Here is a 22,937-nt window from a genome sequence, read left to right as displayed (position 1 = left end):
TAATGCTATGCTAGGGGTTATTAGGAAAGGGATTGAAAACAAATCAGCCGGTATCATAATGCCTCTGTATAAATCGATGGTGAGGCCTCATTTGGAGTACTGTGTACAGTTCTGGTTGCCACACCTTAAAAAAGATATCATAGCACTGGAAAAAGTACAGAGAAGGGCAACTAAAATGATTAAAGGGTTGGAACACTTTCCCTATGAGGAAAGATTGAGGCGCTTGGGGCTCTTTAGCCTGGAGAAAAGACGACTGAGGGGAGACATGATAGAGGTTTACAAGATAATGCACGGGTTAGAGAAGGTCGAGAAAGATGTGTTTTTCTCCCTTTCTCACAATACAAGAACTCATGGGCACTCTATGAAATTATTGAGCAGTCGGGTTAGAACAGATAGAAGAAAATACTACTTTACACAAAGGGTGATAAACACATGGAATTCGTTGCCACAGGAGGTGGTGGCAGCTACAAGCATTGCCAGCTTCAAGAGGGGACTGGACAAATATATGGAGCAGAGGTCCATCAGTGGCTATTAGCCACAGGAGATAGATGGTATTCTCTTTGTGGGGAGGTGGTGCTCTGTTGTCTTGGTGCTGGAAGGAAGGCAGTGGGAGGGCTTCTGGTGTCCTGGCCTCACTGACAGTCCTTTAGATGGCACTGGATTTCTAGCCACTGTGTGTGACAGAATGTTGGACTGGATGGGCCACTGGCCTGATCCAACATGGCTTTGCTTATGTTCTTATGTTCTTATGTTGTGAAATTAATGGTGCCATCCAAGAATGTTATTCTTACTATGTTCCTTTTAATTCCTGGCTATGACCTGTCAATCTACACTGTTCAGAAGATCATGCACCTCGACTTGATTGTTTGTAAGAACTGGTTGTTTGTTTACAGAACTATATGAAATCTGTATGAACTGCATACACTTTATGTTGACTGAAATGTATAAAATACAGGTGCAGGTACTTTACTGTATGCATTCAGTTACCAAATTGTCTGCATCAAGGCTTATTGCTAAATAAACCTTTTTACTTCTATGATCACGAAGTTTAAATGCCTTGAATTATTTCTCAGACTAGTAGTGAAGTGAGGAAATCTACAATTGGCTAAGGGTGTTCGTTTATTTCCTTTAATACATTTCTATGCTGTCTTTTGACCCAATTCAGGGTCCCCAAGGTGATGAACATAAAAACATCAAAACATGTCAAACATTTAAAAAGCATTTAAAATACAAAAATGTAAAATGAAATTGAACAATTAAGCGAAACACATACAAACACACAAATAGGGAGGAGAGCTAATAAGAGTTAGAGAGGGGACGCCAAATAAAAACTAAAAAGTCTTTACCCGCTAGCAGAAAATGACAATAGAGGGGGACTGACAAATGTCCCTGCGGCGGGAGAGCCAAAGTTTAGGCAAGGACATCCTTCCTTGGATTGCCACCTATCTAGCCTCAGGTGATGGGAGCACCCAAAGCAGGGTCTCTGAGAGCTAAGCTACAAGAGATGAACTACACAAGGAGAAGCACGTGAAGGGAGTCACAATGTTAGCCAGGAAGCTGAGTTTTAAAAGAGATCGGAAGTCTTTGTCAATTTCCCCTCTCTACAGAGCTGGGGAGATTTGCTCAGAGAGTTTGTTCATTTCCTCTTTGCCTCCAGAAGGCTCTGTCAGTTTCACCTCCCCTTCTAAGAGGCAAAGAGGAAATAAACCCTCTGAGCAGCTTCTCCCTGGCTCTATGGAGAGGGGAAATTGACAAAGCCTTTATGCGCTCCTCCTCATGTAATTCATCTTTTGTAGCTTGGCTCTGAATATGAGAGAGGTTGAGTAGGTTCATATGGGAGGAAGCAGCCCTTAACTTATGCAGGCCTTAAGTCATATGAATGTACTCTTGGCCTGATCTGTTTTGTACTCAAGTCAGACAAAGGCAAAGCTATGATTTAATTAAACTATGGTTAGTGTGATAGTTGGAATAGGGGCTACTCCACCAACAAGGGTTGGTTAGGCTTTTTCAAACTAGCACCTGATAACCTGAGCTGAAACTGGTTTATTAACCACAGTTCATCTTCACAATGGTTTCATGTGATGTACAAACACAGACATCCTGTCTCATTTTCCTAGTGACACCCTTACACGTTTCCCAACTACAAAGGTGATTAAATCAGCATTTTGCCATGGCAAACCAGGCTTTGAATAATTGTCCGGGAACTGAATCCTGGTTTCTCAGCCCAATGCATTTAATACAAACCATGGTTCCAAGTTATATCTAAACTGAGCCTTTATTTTGACTTGAACCTCAATACAAATTTCCTTGGAGCCCACACCAGGGTCTGACTGATCTCCTTGTTTGTGTCCATAGATCCAGAGGAATTAGCTGTGTTAGTCTGTAGTTGCAAAATAGTAAGTAGTCCAGTAGGACCTTTAAGACTAACCAACTTTATTGTAGCATGAGCTTTCAAGAACCACAGCTCTCTTCATCAGATGCATCTTACAAAGAGAGCTGTGGTTCTCGAAAGCTTATGCTACAATAAAGTCGGTTAGTCTTAAAGGTGCTACTGGACTCTTGTTTGTGTTATCTTAAGGCTCATCAGTCAGGAGGAGGGAGCCACCCCCTCAAATACATATCAGACAACCCTCCTTTTCTTTCCTCCTGAATATTCAGAAAGTCGAGCAATTTCTGCAATTGCCCCATGCAAGCAAAGAAGCAGGCTAAAGAGACTTCCTCACGTCTCAACCTTCCACGCATTTCTAGCCCTTGTGACTGCAATGCCGTATGCGGCACAAACTCATGAGCCAGAAAGGGACTTGAGTGATCACAGCTTCAGTGGCCTACATAGTCAGGGGGAGGGCAGGGGAAGAGCTAACTGAAGAACAACTGTGTGCCTATAATCAGCTTAGTTTATCTGGATTTCTGTAAGTAGTGAATACACGCCTATCTAAGCACTTGCTAGTAAACAAGATGTTTTAAAAAGAGACCACGTAGGGCAATCTTTCTGAAACCCTACTAGTTCAGAGGAAGGGGAAAGATAAAGCACGATCATGCATAAGTGCAGTGTCAAGATGACCCAGGTTCGAATCCCTTCTGTGCTCCTGATAAGACACAAGACTTGAACTAGGGAGCCAGTGACACACATGCTAGCATTCCTCAACACAAAAAAAACTACCACATCCAGGAGAAGCTAGGGCAGGATCCTTCTCCTTCCTCTATTTCTTTTCCACATGCAGACATTTTTTAAGCCAAAGGTAGCAACGTTTAAATGTGCAAGATTCAAGCCCAGTAGCACCCTAAAGACCAACAAGATGGACAGGAAATAAGCTTTTGAGAGTAAACGCTCTCTTCTTCAGATACATTTAAATGTGAGATTCCTGCTCTCCTGGCTTCAAGATTTCCCCCACTTCAGTCTGTCCAAATTCAGACTGCAACAAACAATTGCTCTGCAGATCCACTCCAAGTGTGCCTTTATTTCTTGCAGTATTTTAATCCTGCTCCCCACCCCCACCTCCAAAACAGCACCAAAGCAAACTGCAGCTAGGCTCACTTACTCTAGAGAATCTTACCATCACTATACAGAAAGAGCCAAGAGTGGAGTGCTGGGTTTGCACATTCTTTGGATGCTGCAATGGGGCAATATGATTGTACCAACAGGGTCTACCTTTGCTACAGGCACATCTGACTCCCCAGCCTAGTCAGAGAGAGGAAGCAGAGACCGAGACACTCACCTTGCCAGAAAGAGAGGAAGATGACTGCCTTGATGGTGAGGAACTTGAGGACTGGCTCAAAGGGGCGCAGAAGCTCCGTGGTGGCAAAATAGAAGAGGAAAAGCGCATACAGGGCCAGGCTGACGGAGAAGTTATAAATGATGGTGATGTAGAGGTACCCGCTATGGATGCTGGGAAAGATGAGAAGAGCAGACGGGTGTCAGTTCACTCCCACTCCCTGCTGAAAAACCAACTGCCCCACGTTGAAAGCTGGGTGTTGGCAGAATTTGCTGGCGACAGAAAGCTGGAGAATTGCTTTTACTGGATGTCCAGGGCAATGCAGCAAAGAGAAACTTGCTGCTTTGAGAACTACAGTCACACTGCTCAGTTGTTAGTAGTCAGGTCCCATTCATTTGTACCAAACATTTACCAGCACAGCCAATTGAAGGTAATGTGTCTCCCCAAGCAAGAGCCACCCATCATGACCTGGGCTCATGTTGCTGCAGGGAAATTGGCTTAGGCCTGACCAGCTCCAAAGGAGAAGCCGGTCCCCTCCCATGCTGCTGACAGCTGGATGTGAGCCAAGATCCATGGTGCCTCAGCACCCTCCTTATTTGTGCTCCGCCCCCCTCCCAGCAGTTGCTTGGCTGGAAAACTGGCCAGCTTGCCTTTAAAATCATTTTAACGGTTGCATTTCATTTTGGGTCGATTGGATGGACATTATGTTTCTGGCAGCTGTTTTTTTAAAATTTAAGTGGGCTAGCAGCGTGTGCTTTGCACCTGGTTTATAAAGGAACGGCTGCTGACTACTTTCCAAATATGCCATTTTACAGCTCACGCCCAGCAAAGAGGGACAAGGCTACTGTGGGTCTGCCTGCCAGCCCATGCCCAGCCCTTCTCCCAAAGAGATGTTAAAATTTCTCACTTGAAGTCACCATCATGGTATTTCCCAAAAGCTTGTAGGATGATGGTGAGAACGGCCATCAGGGGTTTCACGATGCAGAACTGCAGCGTCGCCTGGATGAATGGAACAAAACGGGGTTAAACGTTGATGAGGGCGGGTTTTATGCTACCACTGCAACTCTGAAGATCCCCATCAGGGGTAGTTGCAGAGTTTTAGAGACCTACTGCCAGAGGGCTGTTCCCTTCCCTGGAGCCAGTTTGGTGTAGTGGTTAAGAGCGCAGCACTCTAATCTGGAGAGCGGGGTTTGATTCCCCACTCCTCCAGTTGAGGCCAGCTGGGTGACCTTGGGCTAGTCACAGTTCTCTGGAGCTCTCTCAGCCCCACCCACTTCACAGGGTGTTTTGTTGTGGGGATAATAATGGCATACTTTGCAAACTGCTCTGAGTGGGCATTAAGTTGTCCTGAAGGGCGGTATATAAATCGAATGTTGTTGTTGTTGTTATTCAACACAGCTATAATCCCACTACCCCCACCACCAAGTGCAGCACAGGGGCAAAACTGGACCCAGATTCACATTAATCTCTACCTATCCCCAAATGGTGTTCTGCTCTGATGGACACTCACCTGCTTGCAAAATCGAAGGAACCCGATAGAATAGGACATCCCTTGCAGGCAGCACGTTCCATAGATACAGCTAGACCTGGGACCAGACAGAAAACAATGCTTCAGTCTAAGGCCCAGTGAACAAAACTCTTTGATAGGGAAGATTTTAAAAAATTTAGACTCCACATACCCTGCAACAGAAGTTCTCAAGGGGAGGTTGCAGCTCAGGAAGACAGCCCTGCTCTGCATACAGAAAGTCTCAGATTCAATCCCCGGAATCTCCAGTTATAGGTAGCAGGTGTTGAGCAGTGCCACAGGGGTCACTCAGCTCAGCTTGCCCCCGGATTTTTAAAAATATCCCAATCCACCCCTGAGTCACTGGCTACACTGCTACTGAGCAATTTATTTAGATGCCATGAGCAATAGTCATTGACCTTAATTTATTTTATTAAAAACATTTCTATGCCACCTTTCCACCCAAACTAGGTCCCCGAGGTGGCGAACATCAAAGCATTTCAATATTAAAACAGCATTTAAAATAAAATATATGTAAAGTAATGCAATAAAAACATATGAACACACAGCACAACCAGGTAGACCTGTCTCCATGGATTTGACTACATCCTTTCGGAAGGCATCTAGGCTAGGGGCCACATTTGTGGCTGTGCATCATAAAAATAGAGGTTTCACAGCTTTGTAACCTTTTACCGCCACAACCCCACCCAAGATGCCTTTTTTCCCTACAACAGAAAGGCTTCATCTGTTTTTTCAGCCTCTTAATGGTTTAGACAACTAAATACATCTAAGGGGGGGAAATGATAGAGGTTTAGAAAATGTATGCATGGGGTAGAGAGAGTGGACAGAGTGAAGTTTTTCTCTCCTGTTATACTAGAACTCGGGAGCAACCAGTGAAGTTGATGGGGCAAGAGATTTGGGGCAGACTAAAGGAAGTACTTCTTCACTCAATGAGCAAACTGTGGAATGCACTGCCAAATGAAGCAGCAATGGCCATGAGCACAGATGGCTTTAAAAGGGGTTAGATAGATTCATGGAGGAGAGGTCCATCAATGGCTGTTAGCTATGGTGCCCAGGGCTTTTTTTCAGCAGGAACGCGGTGGAACGGAGTTCTGGCACCTCTTGAAAATGGTCACATGGCCGGTGGCCCCACCCCCTGATCTCCAGACAGAGGGGAGTTTAGATTGCCCTCCGTGCAGCAGCGCAGAGGACAATCTAAATTCCCCTCTGTCTGGAGATCAGGGGGCGGGGCCACCGGCCATGTGACCATTTTCACCAAGGGCGATTTAAACTTTAAAAAACTCCCCCCTTGTTCCAGCTGACCCAAAGTGACATCATTGTGCGGTCCTGAGTTCCATCACTGAGTTCCACCGCCTCTTTTCCCAGAAAAAAAGCCCTGATGGTGCCTAAAAAGAACCTCCATATAACAGAGGCAGTCAGCCTCTGAATCCCAGTGTTAGAAAGCCTTGGCCTCTCCGTTCTGTTTGTTGTCCGTCCAAGACTGAATAAAACAAAAGTCCAGCGGCACCTTAAAAAAATAGTAATATTTCTTTCAATAGGAACTTTCATGAATCACAGCTCATTTCTTCAGAATGATACCTGGAGACGTGAGCTATGACTCAGGAAAGCTCCTATAGAAATAAATGTTGTTAGTCTTTAAGACTATAATAGACTAACATGACTGCCACCTGCAAGGTTGGCCACTGTGTGAAACAAGATGCTGGGCCAGGTAGTCTGATCCAGCGAGGTTCTTACGGGCTGTCCTTCTCTGCACCTTTTCCAAGGTCCAGGTTCCTTCGCAGTATTTTTGCATTCATTTGATAAAGCTGTGTGTAGATATCAACTTGTAGGTACATCGGCACCTACAAGTTGGAGGGAACCGGGCCTCACAGCTGTGAATATCTCCTCCCTCAGAAGCGGGATCAAAACCCAGCAGGAGCTGAGAGCTGCTGGTGAAACAATAGCTAGAAGATTTCTACAGATCATCTAACTCACACAATGGGTTTCCCTCGAATCTCAGCCATGATGGTGCTCTCGCCGCCGAGGTACTCAAAGCAAAGGCTCAGGAAGCTGTAGATCACAAATGCTGCCAGAGAGAAAGGAAAGACACATTCACACAAAAGTACAAGCTACCAAAAAGATAATGACTGTGGAACCTGAAGGATGCGAAACATGCTGATGAGAAGAATATTGGCTCCACATCTTATTACCCTATTGCCTACTGCAGACACACAAAAGGACTTCATTGTGGCGGACAAACAAGCGTTGCAGAGTTCTGCCTTAGCCAGAGGGCAAAGACAGCCATAATATGTATTTTTAAAGAGAAGAGTCACAGGGATGACTTCTGGCTTCAGTCAGCACAACAGACCAACCAATCAAACCTTCAATCATCTCTTGATCTTGCCCTCTTGTCTCTCCCTCTTTAAAAATGCCAAGTCAACACATATTTTGTATTCTCTGCTTTTGTCAAACCAAGAAGAAGAAAGTTTCCTGTATTAGAAGTCAGTTACAAAACCGCTTTAGGAACCAAGGATGCTGATGAAATACATACTCACTAACCAGTCAGGGCTGTACACAAGCCCTTTTTGGGCAGCAAGCTTACTGAATTGCTTCCCACTGCCTGATGTGATTGCAAGAGGAAAAGTTATGCCCTGAATGCACCAAGACCACCTTCTGTGTAGCCCTTGCTGACTGCAACTTTATGTCTGTCCTGACGGAGAGTATCCGAGTAAGAAGCAAAATATGTTGTGAAGTGGCACTCAGGAATGGAAGAGACCACCCTCCCCCTTATACACTCTCAGTTGTGGTTTACTTCAAGCGTTACCTAGCCCCTTTCAGTATGGATGGGCTGTTGGCAACTAACAGGTTTTATTTTTCCGTTTAAAAATCTGGCAGTTTGGGTACAATATGGACCAGGTCACAGCAAAATGCCGCTCTATGTACCAAGAGATCTGGGCCCAGAAAACAACCCCACCCCCACCCCATCTCACCTTCGTAGCAATCGCGCACAGAGTCAAAGTAAACGTAGTATTGGTGGCTGCCAATCAGCAACAGGCTAAGCCAGGAGTCAAAGGCATAGATGGGGACAATGAAGAGGATCCGAATGATGTACTTCTGCTCATTGGGAATGGTGTAGTTTTTCAGGTGCAAGAAGATCTGGAGGAGAGCGGGGGATGGGGGGGGGGAGAAACACTGTGATAATGGGATCCAAGAGACAAATGTGTTGATCCAAGGACAAGTCTGTGTGAGCCAATTTTCTGGGGATGTGACAAAACGGTTATGCAATTTCATGAAGGTATTGAGCATTAGGCAGAGAATTGCGCTCCCTTTTATCTCCCCAGCCAGTAGCAAACCGAAACCTGAGTTTCCTTCATCTGCCACACGTTTCACCATATCCTGGTGAGAGAGGGTGCTAAGATCAGGGCTCATTTTGAGGGGGAACGCACCGGAACACTGTTCTGGCAGTCCCCCCAACAGTCAGGTAGCCCCGCCCACCTGACTATGGGACATTTTGAGCCATTTAGGCATCGATCGGGGCCGAAACGGTCTGGATTGGGTCGGTGCTGGGTGGGGGACCCCTCTCCTGCCTGGCACTGGCCTGATCTGGGCCATTTGGGGCCAGATCTAGGCCAAAACGTGCCCCAAATGGCCATTTTGAGCCATTTTGTGCCCGTTTTGGCCCTGATTGGGCCACTGACAGGTGGGGGAACACTCCCCCATCTGACAGCAGCTGAATCCCGGCCATTTCGGCCTGATCAAGGGGCGTGGCATATGCTAATGTGTTCCTGCAGCTCTTTTTCTACAAAATGACCACTGGCTAAGATCATGATGACCTGGGGGTGGGTGGGTGGGGGGCGGGAAAAATCAGCTTTTATCCTGTTTTTTTGTTGTTGTTGTTATTGTTTTGTAACATCTGACCTGATGAAGAGTGCTGAGGAACTTGAAAGCTTGCACACTGTTACATGTCCTTGGGGTAGTCCCAATAAAAGGATTGTGTTGTTAGCTTTCTGGATTCTCCTTCTGGACCAATACTGTAAACAACCGGTCTAAATGGAACTTCCATGTTCAGAGGCAATATACCCTTTAAAACCAAGGGCAGGGGACACACAATGGGAAGGGGTGTCATCTTCGAGCTCTAATGCCTTGCTTGTCATAAGTATCTGGCTGGCCAATACTAGAAACAAAATGATGGCATTTAGATGGGCTCTCAGTAGACTGATCTGGCAGGGTACTTATTATATTCTTATGTCGCAAAGAGGCCGAGTTCTTGGGCTTTCATTGCAAAGAGCTCAGTAATTCCCTGAAAAAGTACAGCCGTCTAAGACAGGGATGGATTTCACAGATAGATGTGAATAAGATGAAGCCGCCCCTTGTATTTTCCAATCTCCTTCCTTTCAAATTCCCTTTTTTTTTTTGCTTTTGTGTTTTAACATTTTCTTCGCAGTCAAGAGCATCAGAAGCATTAAAAGAAGCCACAACAGAAAGCTGGACTTTGCAGAAATCCAAAAGATTTGCCGCAGTTGGACTTGCAAATCTAATGGACTTGCAGCCGTGCTTATGGGAACTCCGAATGGACAGATGAGCTCACTGCAGTCAACACTGACTGGAGGCAGCACTGCGAGAGCTCATGGAGGGGATCTTTCTCAGGCCTGTCACATCAGAGGGTCTATCTACACGCAAGGTACAAGCATATGCCCGACAAGTTTCACGTTGCTCAAGATCACCCGGAGGATGTTGAATTTCCACTTGGGAGGGGAGAAATTACTCTTTAGACGCACACAGCAAGAGGACAAGGTCCATTCTGATAAGCACCTGCCAGTCAGCTCACGACAACACTGTTTCACGGAAAGCCAGCATCGGAAAGCGCCCAACTAGCTCCTTTTAGCTACAGTCCTATGCCTGCGTACTCAGGAGTCATCCCACTGCACTCCATGGGACTGGCTTGCACACAAACGTGAAGAAGGATTAATCCAAGACAATCTATCAGTTAAAATGTGGAATCTCTCTTCTTACTAATTAAAACGATTTCTCTTTTGAGCCAAATCAGCAGGTAGACTTGTTGCCATATTGTGATTAAAATTTTGTTGGGGCTTCTCAGGCCCCGGACGTCACTTGCTACATTCTAGCCAACAGAGGTATACCCATAACCTAGGGATCCCCAACTATCAACTAGCCTGTTGGCATTTCTGGAATTTTGAGGAAATGGAGTGGGGCACCTCCACAAAATGTCCACCATGGGGTCTGAGGCCAGTTACAAAATACTGGAAGGCTCCAAGCTAAGTGTCCTCCTTGGCTGAAGGCAGTTGTTACCAAAATGGTGCTCTCTTGAAGCACCTCCTGCTCCAACAAGGTGGGGGAAAGCCAGGATTGATTGTCTACTGAGGGAGAGAAAAAAGTGGGTGTCGAGAAAGACATTCCACGTGCCATCTTGGAGATCACTGTCCCAAGACTTTGTTTTTGGTAGCATAAAACAGATCAAACTAGACTCTATTGGGTGTTTTAATCCTCCAAGAAGCTGAGGGTGATTTTCATGGGTCTCCCTTATGCCCCCCTCATAGAGCAGGAAGAGTCCCCACAGTTATATAGTCCGACTCCCCTTATAATGCAGAACATTCGCAGCTACCCCCTCCCGACTTCTCCAGGGGACCTGCTCAATGCCCCAAACCTCCAGGATCCCTAGCCAATCTGCCCTGGAGAAAATGCCTTCCTGACCCTGAGTGACCACAGCATACCTTGGGCACATAAGAAAGGGCCAGGAGAGCCAAGCACTGGCTCCTGCCCTCCCTCTCCCAACTTGTCTAAGTTCCTACTGAGTCATAGAATCAGTATTACTGGCAGATGGCCCCCTAGCCTCTGCTTAAACACCACCAAAGAAGAATGTATTGATTCATTCCAATCGCCACCACATTCCTCTTACCTGGTGGAAAGTAATCAGTAGAGCGGACCAGACGAAGAGGCTTGAGATCACCTGGGCTGTCGAAGTGGTCAAGAAGAGATGCTGGCCGTCCTGGGAGTTGTTCTGATTGGCCCTTAGCTGGGAGCCATCACCCACGATCAAACGACTGGCGTCCGAAGGGAAGAAGCCCAGCCCCATTGTGGTGGGGACCAAGCTGGTCGGTTCCCTCCCTCTCTCAGTGGGAGAAGACTCGGAAGTGTCGGTAGTATTATTCATCTGCAGGAGCAAAGGTGAACAAAATCAGGGGCGGAGAAGCAAGCAGCAAGAAAATGTAGGACAGCCTATAAAACAAGGGAAATGCCAAGAGGGATCATTTGCAACAACAGTCAAGATTTGGGGTATTCAGAGACCCCACATGAATGTAGAAAGCAAGACTGAATGGAAGTTTAGCCACCCAAGAATCTGAGCTTTTCTTTCTTAAAAAACAAAAATAATCAAAAGTTCCTAGTCCTTAGGATTGTGAAGACACTTGAAAGAAGCTGGGCAGCACCTGGCAAAGGCAGTAAGAGAGAGAGAGAGAGAGCTGGGGGGGGGGTGAGGGAGAGATTTCTGACATTTGCAGGCTGGGTTTCAGTGCCCTATGTAAGACATCGCCACACCCTCCAGTTCATAGACTAAATTAGGCAAAATCATTATTTCAACATTTGTTTAGCTTCGCTAGGTCGAAGAGTCCAGCTTCTTTCTGGACAGATTTTTTTTTTAAAGTATACACAGCCTAAAATTTTTTAAAAATCACTGTAAAGGATCACCAAGTTGGGAAAAGCAGGAGAAATTGGAAGGTGAGGGGGGGGGGGGGGAGAATCCAACACACAAATAGCTTAAAGCTCCAACTCCCTGAAATCTGTTTTAGTGCCCTAAATTCAGTCCCGGAACACATAAGTAAGAAAGCGCTTCTGAGCCTGTGAGGAGTTTCTTTCTCTCCCAGACCCTGCAGTGCAAATGCCTGGAATTAAAGGAGGGTTGCCAGCTCTGGGTTGTGAAATACTGAGAGATGTTGAGGGTGGAGTCTGGAGAGGGCAGGGTCTGGGAGGGATCTCAGCAGGGTATACAGTCCACCCCCCCCCCCCAAAAAACAGCTATTTTCCCCAGAGGAATGATCCCAGTCACTTGTAGAGTTGTAATTCCAGGAAATCTCCTGCCATCACCTGGAGGTTGGCAGCTCACAGGTCAGTGGCTTCCAGCCATTCTGGAGACCTGCTCCTCTTGCTAAGTGTTAGGAAGCAGAGGAAATGCTGAACTATGCAAGTCATCTGCCCCAACTCACGTCTTCACCCCTCTCTTCCCCTTATGGTTGGCAGGGAAGGGTGGAGTGAATCCCGTCCTGGGATATTAGGAACATGGTGCAGAGTTTGTTTTTATGCTGCTAAATCTGGCTTTTATTATTATTCGATGTACTGTTTTATTAATGTGTTTTTATCTGTATGTTGTAATCCGCCCTGAGCTCGTTTGCAGGGAGGGCAGACTATAAATTTAATAAATGATAGTAATAATAATAATAATGTGCACTGCCCACACACACCATGCCCCCTAATTGTTTGCCATTAAAAGTAGCAACGGCAACACCCTCCCCACATATTCTAGACATCTCATTCCCAGCATCCCACCTAATAATACACTTTTATTTTTAGGCTGATCTCTCAGCCGAGGGTCTGGAGAAGACGTTTCCATCTTTAGAGGTCCATTCCTCACTTTCATCTGCTCTGAGCACAGAAACAAGCCCCAAACAGGTCATTTCCCTGCCTTGCCTCCATCCCCAATAAAGTCAAATTTCCCAAATAATGGATATTTTCCTCTAGCAGACAAGAGCTACCGCTAGTCCACATACTGAAGTAACCCTTGGACCGACTTTATTCCACCCCCAAGGGTTTAATGGAAGCACAAGTTTTGATCACCTTCTCCATGCATATTTCAAATTAATATTTCATATTAAAATTTACTTCAGTTATATCCTGCCTTTCTTTCCAGTTGGGGATCCAAAGTAACTTATACTATTTTCTCCTCACTACAACCCTGAGAGTTAGGTTAGGCCGGAAGAGTGTGACGGGCCCAAGGGCACCCAACAAGCTTCCATTGCAGAGCAGGGATTTGAACCTGGTTCTCCCAGATCCTAGATTGACACTCTAATCACCATTGGGTCGCCAGCTCCAAGTTGGGAAATTCCTGGAGGGTGGGTGAAACCTGGAGAAAGTGGGGTTTGAGGAGGGAAAAGACCTTGGCATGGCATAATTCCACAGAGTCCACCCCCCAAAGTAACCATTTTCTCCAGGTGACTTGATCTCTGTGGCCTAGAGACCAGTTCCGAAAGATCTCCAGCCACTACCTGGAGGCTGGCAACCCTAAATCACCACCACACCAACTGGTGGCATAAAAATTTCATATTTTACTGTTCTTTCATGGGGGTTAGGCTGGGGGAGCACTGCTACACCTGCCTCTCTGGCATACGAAAGGAAGGGGTAGTTGGTGTATTTACTGCTAACATACTAAAGGGATGGGCAAAGAAGTGGGGGCAAAAAATCAATGCTGCACGGACTGCCCTGTCATGACAACTGACAAGATCAGTCGACTTATGGTGCAATCCTGAGTTACGCCCTTCTAAATCCACGGATTTACACCCTTCTAAATTCATGGATTTAGAAGGGTGTAACTCTGCTTATGACAGCCCTGCAGTGTTGCAAGGCAAACTTTGGCTCCTTTGGGGGCATGGCTGATGTTCCTCCAAGCAGGCAGTTTGGGAGCCACTGTGCTCACCCCAGTAGAAGCAGCCACACACAAGCAAACCCTCAGGAAGTGCTGCGACACTACAAACAAACGGATCCACCGAGGCTGATGTTTTTGTAGGCATCTTGTCCAGCAAAGTCATCAAGTGCCCAAAGTGGATCAAGAAGAGGGTGAGCTGAGTTAGTGTGGTTTCCACACCCACAATGCTACCCTAATGAAGACCTGAGTGCATAGGGAACACATGTGCCGAAGGCCAAAGAACTGGACAAAGCAACCAGTGCTATGAGGCAGCCAGGCCAAGATCCCCCAGAATTACAACGGATCTCTAGGCAAAAGAGTTCATGCAACTTGTAATGCTCATCCCCCCACATGCCCGAGTCAAGAACCCATATGCTTGCATTGATGATTTATTTGAAATGTTTAAAATGAGCAGTATTTACAAGGCTTTTGCATCTGTGCACTTGGAAGCTGGCCTGTCTAGCAGTTGTGTGTGCATGCTTATGTTTTAAGATCTTGATCTGGTACATTTTTATACTGTCCTCCCTGCAAAAAACTCAGGGTTGCACGATTCCGCCTTCCCTGTATATCTTCACAACAGCCTTATGAGGTAGGTTAGGCCAACCACTACAGTGGACAGAGACAGAACGTCTAAAATGTCACAATGCTCCCTGGCTTTCTGCATGTCTCCATTTTCAACATTTCCATTTATTTCTCCTGTTGTATTGATTTTAACCCTGACATCTCCAACCACAAAATGACAGATGTAATTCTGTTCATGTTTATCTCATCCTTCTGTTACCACTCTTCAATCCTTCTAGCTCCCCCCCTCCCACAGGGAAAACTTTAGAATATAAACTCCCTTGGAGCAGAGGTCTACAAGACACCAAGTATATCAGTGATGTATTGTCGAAGGCTTTCACGGCCGGAGAACAATGGTTGTTGTGGGTTTTCCGGGCTGTATTGCCGTGGTCTTGGCATTGTAGTTCCTGACGTTTCGCCAGCAGCTGTGGCTGCCTGTGACACTGAGAGATCTCTGTCTTTTGGTGCTACACCTCTGAAGATGCCAGCCACAGCTGCTGGCGAAACGTCAGGAATTACAGTGCCAAGACCACGGCAATACAGCCCGGAAAACCCACAACAGCCATTATTTTTCTCGTAATTTCAGCAGTTGATTGATTAGTTCTGTAATAAATCATACTGAACTAAGTTTGTATACTGGCAAAGCCTCAAGAAAAAACAGCCTCAAAGATCAGGAAACAATTTAAAACCCAATGCTACCATTCATTTTCCACAGGACAGGCAATTTTATACAGGGTTCAGCAAACCCCAGGCGCCGAGTCCTCATAGTACCTAGAAATTGATCACGGCACCTAGAATTTTGGTCCAGCACAAGCCCTTCATCTTGTAGCTTGGATGTCGCTGATCCCAGCAGCCCTGACCCACTCCTCCCTCCGAACTTTAGTTTGCTACCTTCAGAAAGGTCCATCTATGATTGTTTGGGACTGGGTGGAGATTCGTGGCATGAAAAGACATAATCTTGCACTCCTATTTCATTAATACAAGCTAAGTAATGGAATCTAGAACCCTGAAGGTGTATATATACTGAGATCTTAGCCACTTGAGCATATTTCTAAGTTAACTCTCCAGATCCTAATTTAATTTTTTAAAAACAGTTCTTTAAAAAAAAGCATTTTACATCAGAGTTAGAGGATAGCTTTTTGCTGCAGTGATGACAACCACGCTTACTCCTGTGTTTAGAGAGAGAGAGAGAGAGAGAGAGAGAGAGAGAGAGAGAGTTGTATAGTGGTTAGAATATCAGACTAGCAGCAGTTGGGAGGCCTGGGTTCGACTCCACACACTGTCATGGAATCTCCCTGTATGGGTCAATCACACTCTCTTAGCCTAATCTACCTCATGGTGTAGTGGTTGTTAGGATATAATGGAAGAGGGGAGAATGTTGCTGTACGCCTGCTGGGGAGAAAAGAAAGGTATAAATATCTGAATATTTTTGCCATAGCATTAATAAAGTTATGAAAAAACTGGCAAAGGGGTTAGGATTCCATTTTGTGGCAGCAGCTATTTTAAAAATGTCAGTAAAATATGAAAGCCTGAAGGCTAAAAGTGAGTCAGATTCCTAAACTGTTGGGCAGGCGCCAAAGAAAAATCATCAAGACCTGTTCTAAATAAATATTCCCTTTTATTTTTCTGCTAGAGTTAACATGCCGCAACAAAACCCATTTTTAAAGTACCCACCCAAGCATGTGTTCTTCTGGCCCCTAGGTTAAAACCTGTTCTGTCTGATCAATAGAAGATTTCATATAGTCTAATCTACCAATTAAACTGATCGGTGCGCACAACCTGGTTAACTCTGTCCCTTTCCAAACACCTGGAAGTTAAGCTTTTTATCATTGTCATGATTTTCCTAGAGAAAACATTTCCTCTGCAAGTTGAGCCCAGCATTTGAGCCCCTACCACCAAAACTGTTAGCCACCACTAACATCACTAGCCCTGGCTGGCCACCATTTTCACCTACATAACCCCAACTGCAACACACGGGCTTAGCTACTTACCCCAAAGCCTTAGCACTTTGCAAAGGAAGCACTTTTGATGTGTTCGAGCCACAGATGAATATACACTTCGCATCTAAAAATACTCCCCACCCTGCCCCAAATAGAAGGGGAAATCATTGGGCGAAGGGAGAGGAACAGAATCAGCTGCTGGGGGCTGGGTGTTCCTGTTGGAAAGGGCTCCAGGTTCCACCCATGGACGCCTGCTTCGAAGAGAGGCTAGGATTACCAAGACAGCAGCTGACCACGAGGGTCCCCAGAGGAGTCGATGCCCTGCTTAAGTCAACAACACCAGCTCATTTGTGGTCATTGGGGAGCTGGCGGTAGAAATAGTCCTCTGAGCCAGCCTGGCACACCATGGCACAGTCTGCCACCTAAACATTAACCAGGCTGCAGAGAGAGTGCCAGCTCCAGCGCACGAGAAAGGCACTGGGAAAGAAGGGGTTTGCTTTTTTGTTTTCCGGCAGTTATCTTTTTCCTTGTTGACTCTGTGGCCAACCTTTAGAACACAGATCAAGATGGTGCTTATCTGGCAGCATCACATCCCCAAGTCTATAAATCCTCCCACTTTGGGACTTTGTAAAGGAAATAAATCATGATCCACAGCTGGACTTGAGTACAAGAAACCCAAGTTGAAACATTACACAGATGCACTGGAAGGCCTTGGAGAGATCTAGTCTCCATTTCCCAATAGGCAACTGCTAATTATTATAGTTACGAACATACAATCTACCTTATAGTGAGTCCACATTGCTCAGCATTATCTACTCCGAGCAGCAGTCAGGACTCCAGGGTCCAAAGCAGAGTAAAATCCCCCCATTCCCGAAAAACTTCAGCTACCCAAGATTCTTTTAACTGGAAATACTTCTCTTGAACTTGGGACTTCCTAGACACAAAGCACCTCTATCACCAAACTACAAGGGCTACAGAAGGGAAGCTTCAATACGGAATCTGGGATCGGACAAGACATTCAACAACCAGCTGCTTGCCACTTGCATTGTTTTAAAAAGCAAGTTTCTCATTCTCTGTGCCGTGAAGAGAAGTTTGAAAGGTTGTAAGTAACACCTTGTCAAAGCTAAAAGGGCCAAGGAGGCACATATAATAGCTGCATAATTTTCACGTTACTAAAATTTGTGGGTATTCTTCACATGGGTTATACATCCATTTTTCTCAACACATTGGTGACATTTGCAACCTCTCTTTTTCAGCTCACAATTGCACAATCCAGGCTACTGGTGGAGTGGGGGGTGGACTTCTGTCTCAGCACAGTATACCACCATCCAGGTTACTGAGTCCTGCTTAGAAGGACTTTTGCAAGGGCTAGGACATGAGACTTGCTCAGCCCTACCCAAGGTGCAAGTTCCAACTCAGGTACCTAAAGAGCCAAGAGCTTGAAACTTGGGGAGGGGGGGGGGGAGGGCTATAAGTTGGTAATATTAGGGCAAGCCCTCAGCATGGTGTAGCTGTTAGAATGTCCTCACTCTGTCATGGAAGCTCATTGGGCATCCTTGAGCCAATCACTCGCAGCCTACCCTACCTCACAAGACTGTTGTGAGGATAAAATTGGGGGGGGGTCACAAGCATAGCTTTAAAGGGGGTTAGACAGATTCATGGAGGAGAGGTCCATCAATGGCTACTAGCCATGGTAGCTAAAGAGAACCTCCATGTTCAGAAGCAGTCAACCTCTATATCTCAGGGCATTGGCCTCTGTGGCCTTCCAGGGCAACTGGTTGGCCGCTATGTGGAACAGGATGCTGGACTAGATGGACCTCTGGTCTGATCCCGCAGGGCTCTTCTTACGTTCTTACGGTGTTACAAGCCACTTTGGATCTAACAGGAGGGTATCAATAAATTGATAAAATATAGGTATTTGTCAGAACCACCAATGCACCAAGCAGTCAAATTTAGAGTCAAAGACTCCATGTTCCACAGGTGTTATAGCAAGCTTTCCTTATTTGTTTCTATCCTGATACAAAACAGCCCAGAGCTCCATCGGCGGCGCAATCATGCTGTCACGCTGTAATTAGAAAACTGGTTTTTGGTACAAACAGGCAGACCCAGCAAGAACACATGCTGTTAAAAATAAGACAGTGTTTTGCTCTCATCCTTCCCACTCTTACATTGACATAGTTCAGAAAGAAGCCTGTCACTTTCACCCTACAGCTACTCAGAACCCTAGTAAATAAGCAAAGCACGTGTTTTGCTTGCCGCACCTTAAGCTTTTGTTTGCCCTGAGCTAAACATGTGCTCAGTGCGAATCATCTATCGCATCACCAGCTAGACAGGTTAGCCAACACTGCGCTTCATGCACATTTTAGGCTCCAATCTTGAGCGGGAACCAATTGCAACTGAGGGTAGTAAACACTTCTTGATTAATCAGCGTGATGAATTGAATTGTCATGGTGCATCATGTGCTGTGACGGTGTAAGCTAATCACCTACTGAGAGAAAGGGAAGGTGGGGCTGGAGAGGTCCAATCTGGTTCCCCCCACAGCTTCCCACCCAGCCCCCTAGCACAGCTCTGATGTCATGGACTCCCCCCCCCCCTCACCATGCACCGCATCCACTTTTTTCTGAGCCACAATGCTAGCAAAGGACTCTAACCAGCGAGAACAGCAACAGAGGCCCTGGGCAAAAGACCTTCCCATATGCATTTCAGCTGCTCTCCCTCACTGCCTGTGAAGTGCCACAAGCACATGAGAGTGAACATTAATGTGCACAAGGGGGAAATTCTGCCCAAGGGGATAATCAGAGAGGAAGGGGGTTCGAGCCCAATGCCCTCCTCCACTTTTGCTTGTTTGCAATAGAGCAGGCACTCAAGTCTTTAGAATGCTTAATTTGAAATATGAGTTCCATTAAAAATTAGACACCTATGAGGAGGAGGATGGGGACTGTAAGGTGCAGATTAGATAAAACACCCACACAGCTGATATGCTAATTATGATTCCCAATTGCCAGAGGAGGAACTAGCAGAGCTAAGAAATTCCCACTCAGCCAGATTTGAATCCAGGTATGATCAATCATTTTTTTCATGCAGAATCACAGAGGAAATTTAAGTGCACGTAACCCCCCCCACACACACCTTTACATTTCTCTGGGATTCCAAACCTACATGGGGAGGGGGGGCTGTTGGGCAAAGTCTTATAGCACACTTCCTTGAAGGAAAGACCTTCAGTGGGAATTCCTTCCAAGCAAACCCAGTTAAGATGACATGGCACACAAGCAGTTTGCCAAAAAACAGCTCCATGGGACATAAATCCAGCTCCCCAATGGTGCTGAGTGTTGTGTGTTACCTTGTTTTGCTTAGCCTGAGTTTTGGAAACACTGATGTCGATAAAAGTATGGACAAGGGGCTGTGGCTCAGTGGCAAAGCATCTACTTTGCACGCAAAAGGGCCCCTGGTTCAATCACCAGCATCTACACTTGAAGGCTGTCGAGCAAGAAGAGTAGTGGAAGGAGGCACAAATCCGCCCAAGATGACCGGTCTGTTGGAGCAGCCAGCACTGACCAATGGTCTAACTCAGCGTCATACTTTGGCAGAAGTTCAACCAGCACCATTAAGACAAAGAGCACGATTCTGAACACGTCTAGTAACAAGCCCAGCTGATCTACCTTGAGGCTTACATCCACCCGAGCTTAGAACAACCACTTAAAGCAAACTCCGCTTTTGCTGGACTGAGATGTTCCCCCAAGGTCTCCATAGCTTCTCAAAACGCCTCTCAATTCAGTCAGCATTCAAAAATGCTTTGGAAGGGGGGCAGGGAGAACAGGATAATGAATTCATTCACTTTTTTTAGTTCAAGAGAAACTCCTCAGACAACCTCCAAATAGCATCAGTGTTGTCGAAGGCTTTCACAGCCGGAGAACGATGGTTGTTGTGGGTTTTCCGGGCTGTATTGCCATGGTCTTGGCATTGTAGTTCCTGACGTTTCGCCAGCAGCTGTGGCTGGCATCTTCAGAGGTGTGGCACCAAAAGAGAGATCTCTGAGAGATCTCTGTCTTTTGGTGCTACACCTCTGAAGATGCCAGCCACAGCTGCTGGCGAAACGTCAGGAACTACAATGCCAAGACCACGGCAATACAGCCCGGAAAACCCACAACAACCAGCATCAGTGTTGTTTTCAATAAGGAAGGGCCACGACTCAATGGTAGTGCATCTGCTTGGCATGCAGAAGGTCCCAGGTTCAATACCTGGCACTTCCGGTTGATAGGATCAGGTCATGGGTGATAGGAAAGACCATTCTCGAGACCCTGGAAACCCCCTTTTGTCAGGCCAGTACTGATCTTGATAGACCAATAATCCGATTCAATATAAAACAGCTTCATATATTCATTTGTAAATTAGATCACAGCTTAAAGGACATTTAACTGGTTGGCCTTTCTCCATCAATGGGGTTCATCCACTGGGAAGCAATACCGCTGGCACCACAGAGGTCATGTAACATTGATTAATTACCTCTTGCCACACATCACCCTCCTTTCTGTCCACGGGCTTTCTCCATAACGTTCTGTGGAACGGTGCAACCGTTGAGCACAGAACCCTGGAAGTACGTATGCCCAAAGACTGTACTCCTGTGCACTTGTAGCTGGGAGTAAGCTTCAGGTACAGAACACTGGTCTAGGATCTGGGCGATCCTGGTTCGAATCCCCACTGCCACAAAAGTGTGCTGGGCGTCCTTGGGCCAGTCCCATGCTGTCTGCCTAATCCACCTCGCTGCTGTTTGTGAAGGAGCATGATGTAAGATGTTGGGTCCCATGAAAAAAGTTATGAAATAAACAGTAAACAATTGCACCCTGCTGACTGGCATATTGTACAGAGGTTTCAACTCAGAAATGTTGAACTTAGTCAATGGATTGCGAGGTGCCTGTGGCACTGTATCAGGAAGCTCTCCCTTGGTGTCCCCTAATTCTGGTTGCGTTCCATATTACAAAAGCAATATACTTCTATATCTCCCAGCTCCAAAATCTCTAATGCAATAAAATAGCTGCTTTTTACATGGTTGTTTACATAGACGAAGACACACAGTTCTCTACAACCAAGATGGGAATTATAAAGCCCATCGCTCCTGAGAGCCGGATAGGATTTCAGAATGTTAAACATGAAAACAATGTTTAGGAGGGAATGGGGGGTGGTGGTATATCCACTCCCTTCCTCGCACTCTCAAGGCCCCCAAACTCCAAGAAATGGTTAAACCTCTGCTGCGGGGGGGGGGGGGGATTCTCTGGAGCTGCACCCTCACAGTATTGACTGTAGCAGGCATTAGCAACTGGATTTTCCTGTGCGCACCAGGCAATCCAGGTGCTTACCTCTGAAACGCAGCCCAGCAATGTGCAGACGCAGTCTTTTCTCGGGCTGCCAGCCAGCCCGGGCTGCTCCTGCCCTTTAAACACGGGTTGGACGCCCAGAAAAAAGACGGCTGGAAATATTTCAGGTTAGAGAAGCGAATCTTTTGGGGCTGCAGGTTCATCGATGAGCAAGATTCGGGTCCAGACCCTGGAAATCTAGCTGGTCTTTAAGCTGCCGCTGGACCCGAATCTTGCTTCTCCTACAGACCAGCACGGCTACCCACTTGATCGATGTAGAAGAACTGCTAAAGGGGCAGTTATAGAGTAGGAGAGCAAGCAAAGGGGCGCTCGGGGCTGGGAGGGGCAGAAATGAGGACGGGGTGCCCGGGAAAGCGGGGCGTGGTGAGTCTTCAAAGAGGCGGGCGTGCGCCCCTTAACCAAAGACCTCCTCCGGAGCTTCAGCGGCGTTTAGGGAAGTTACCGAAGTCCCCCGCAAGTGGCCCGGGAGCGTCGGCTCGGGCAGAGGCAGCGCCCCGGAGCCTCGCCGGCGCGCCTTCTCCCTCCGGCCAGGGCGAGCCCCACCCGCGACGCCCCCCGGAGTAACTTACCCCGCTCTGGAGGCGCAGCGCAGCGGCGGGGGCGCGCGGGGGCTGGAGCGCAGGGCGAGCGCAGGGCGAGCGCAGCTCCTGGAAGCGCAACGCTGGGCCAGGCCCCGGCCGCCGCCTCCCTTCCCAGCCGCCCCGAGAGAGCCCTCCCTTGGCCGAACCTCCACCTGGCTTCCTTCCCCAGAGACTCCTCCTCCTGCCGGCCGAGCTCCACGCCGGGGCCGCCGCCTGCTTTGTTGCCCGTCTCCCTAGAGATGGCCCACAAACGCCCGGCCAGGCTGGCCGCGGACCGGTTCCCCCGCCCTCCGCACCTGGCGCAGGTGTGCACGGAATTGCACCTCCGGGCAAGGCCAGAGTCCGTCCGCTGCCGACGGTTTAGGGCGACCGACATAAACAGTAATTTACTGCAACGTTTTGAGTTCCGCCGAAGTCCGCGACTGGCGGCTGCCTCGGGGTTTCCCATTCAGGCGGATAGCCGTGTTGGTCTGTAGCAGAAGCGCAAGATTGGGGTCCAGCAGCAGCACACTAAAGACCGGCAAGATTTTCCAGAGTATTAGCTTGGTTTTATTTCTGGAGCGCTCTCGGTTTT

The 22,937-nt window shown here is 47.0% G+C and overlaps 1 protein-coding gene across 2 annotated transcripts in view; it reads right to left on the bottom strand.

Annotated features, from left to right (window-relative positions):
- The window catches only part of TMEM184A (transmembrane protein 184A), a 30,724-nt gene extending 8,291 nt beyond the window's left edge, over positions 1–22,433 (bottom strand). Inside the window, exons 1-7 of one of the 2 annotated variants that reach the window (XM_054993433.1) lie at positions 22,352–22,433; positions 11,135–11,389; positions 8,208–8,373; positions 7,213–7,303; positions 5,224–5,299; positions 4,621–4,712; positions 3,717–3,886 (exon numbers count right to left, since the gene is read on the bottom strand). In XM_054993433.1, the coding sequence (XP_054849408.1) occupies positions 3,717–3,886; positions 4,621–4,712; positions 5,224–5,299; positions 7,213–7,303; positions 8,208–8,373; positions 11,135–11,389 (850 nt within the window). In that variant the 5' untranslated portion in view covers positions 22,352–22,433. Of the gene's footprint in view, positions 1–3,716; positions 3,887–4,620; positions 4,713–5,223; positions 5,300–7,212; positions 7,304–8,207; positions 8,374–11,134; positions 11,390–16,461; positions 16,540–22,351 lie in introns of those variants that run through there. The other variant, XM_054993432.1, reaches the window with a different exon arrangement.
- Between the last annotated feature and the right edge of the window lie 504 nt (positions 22,434–22,937).

This window comes from Eublepharis macularius, chromosome 12 (genome assembly GCF_028583425.1).
Source record: "Eublepharis macularius isolate TG4126 chromosome 12, MPM_Emac_v1.0, whole genome shotgun sequence".
NCBI classification, from domain to species: Eukaryota; Metazoa; Chordata; class Lepidosauria; order Squamata; family Eublepharidae; genus Eublepharis; species Eublepharis macularius.
Note: the sequence above shows the minus strand (reverse complement) of the source record. Positions and strands in the feature narration are given on the sequence as shown.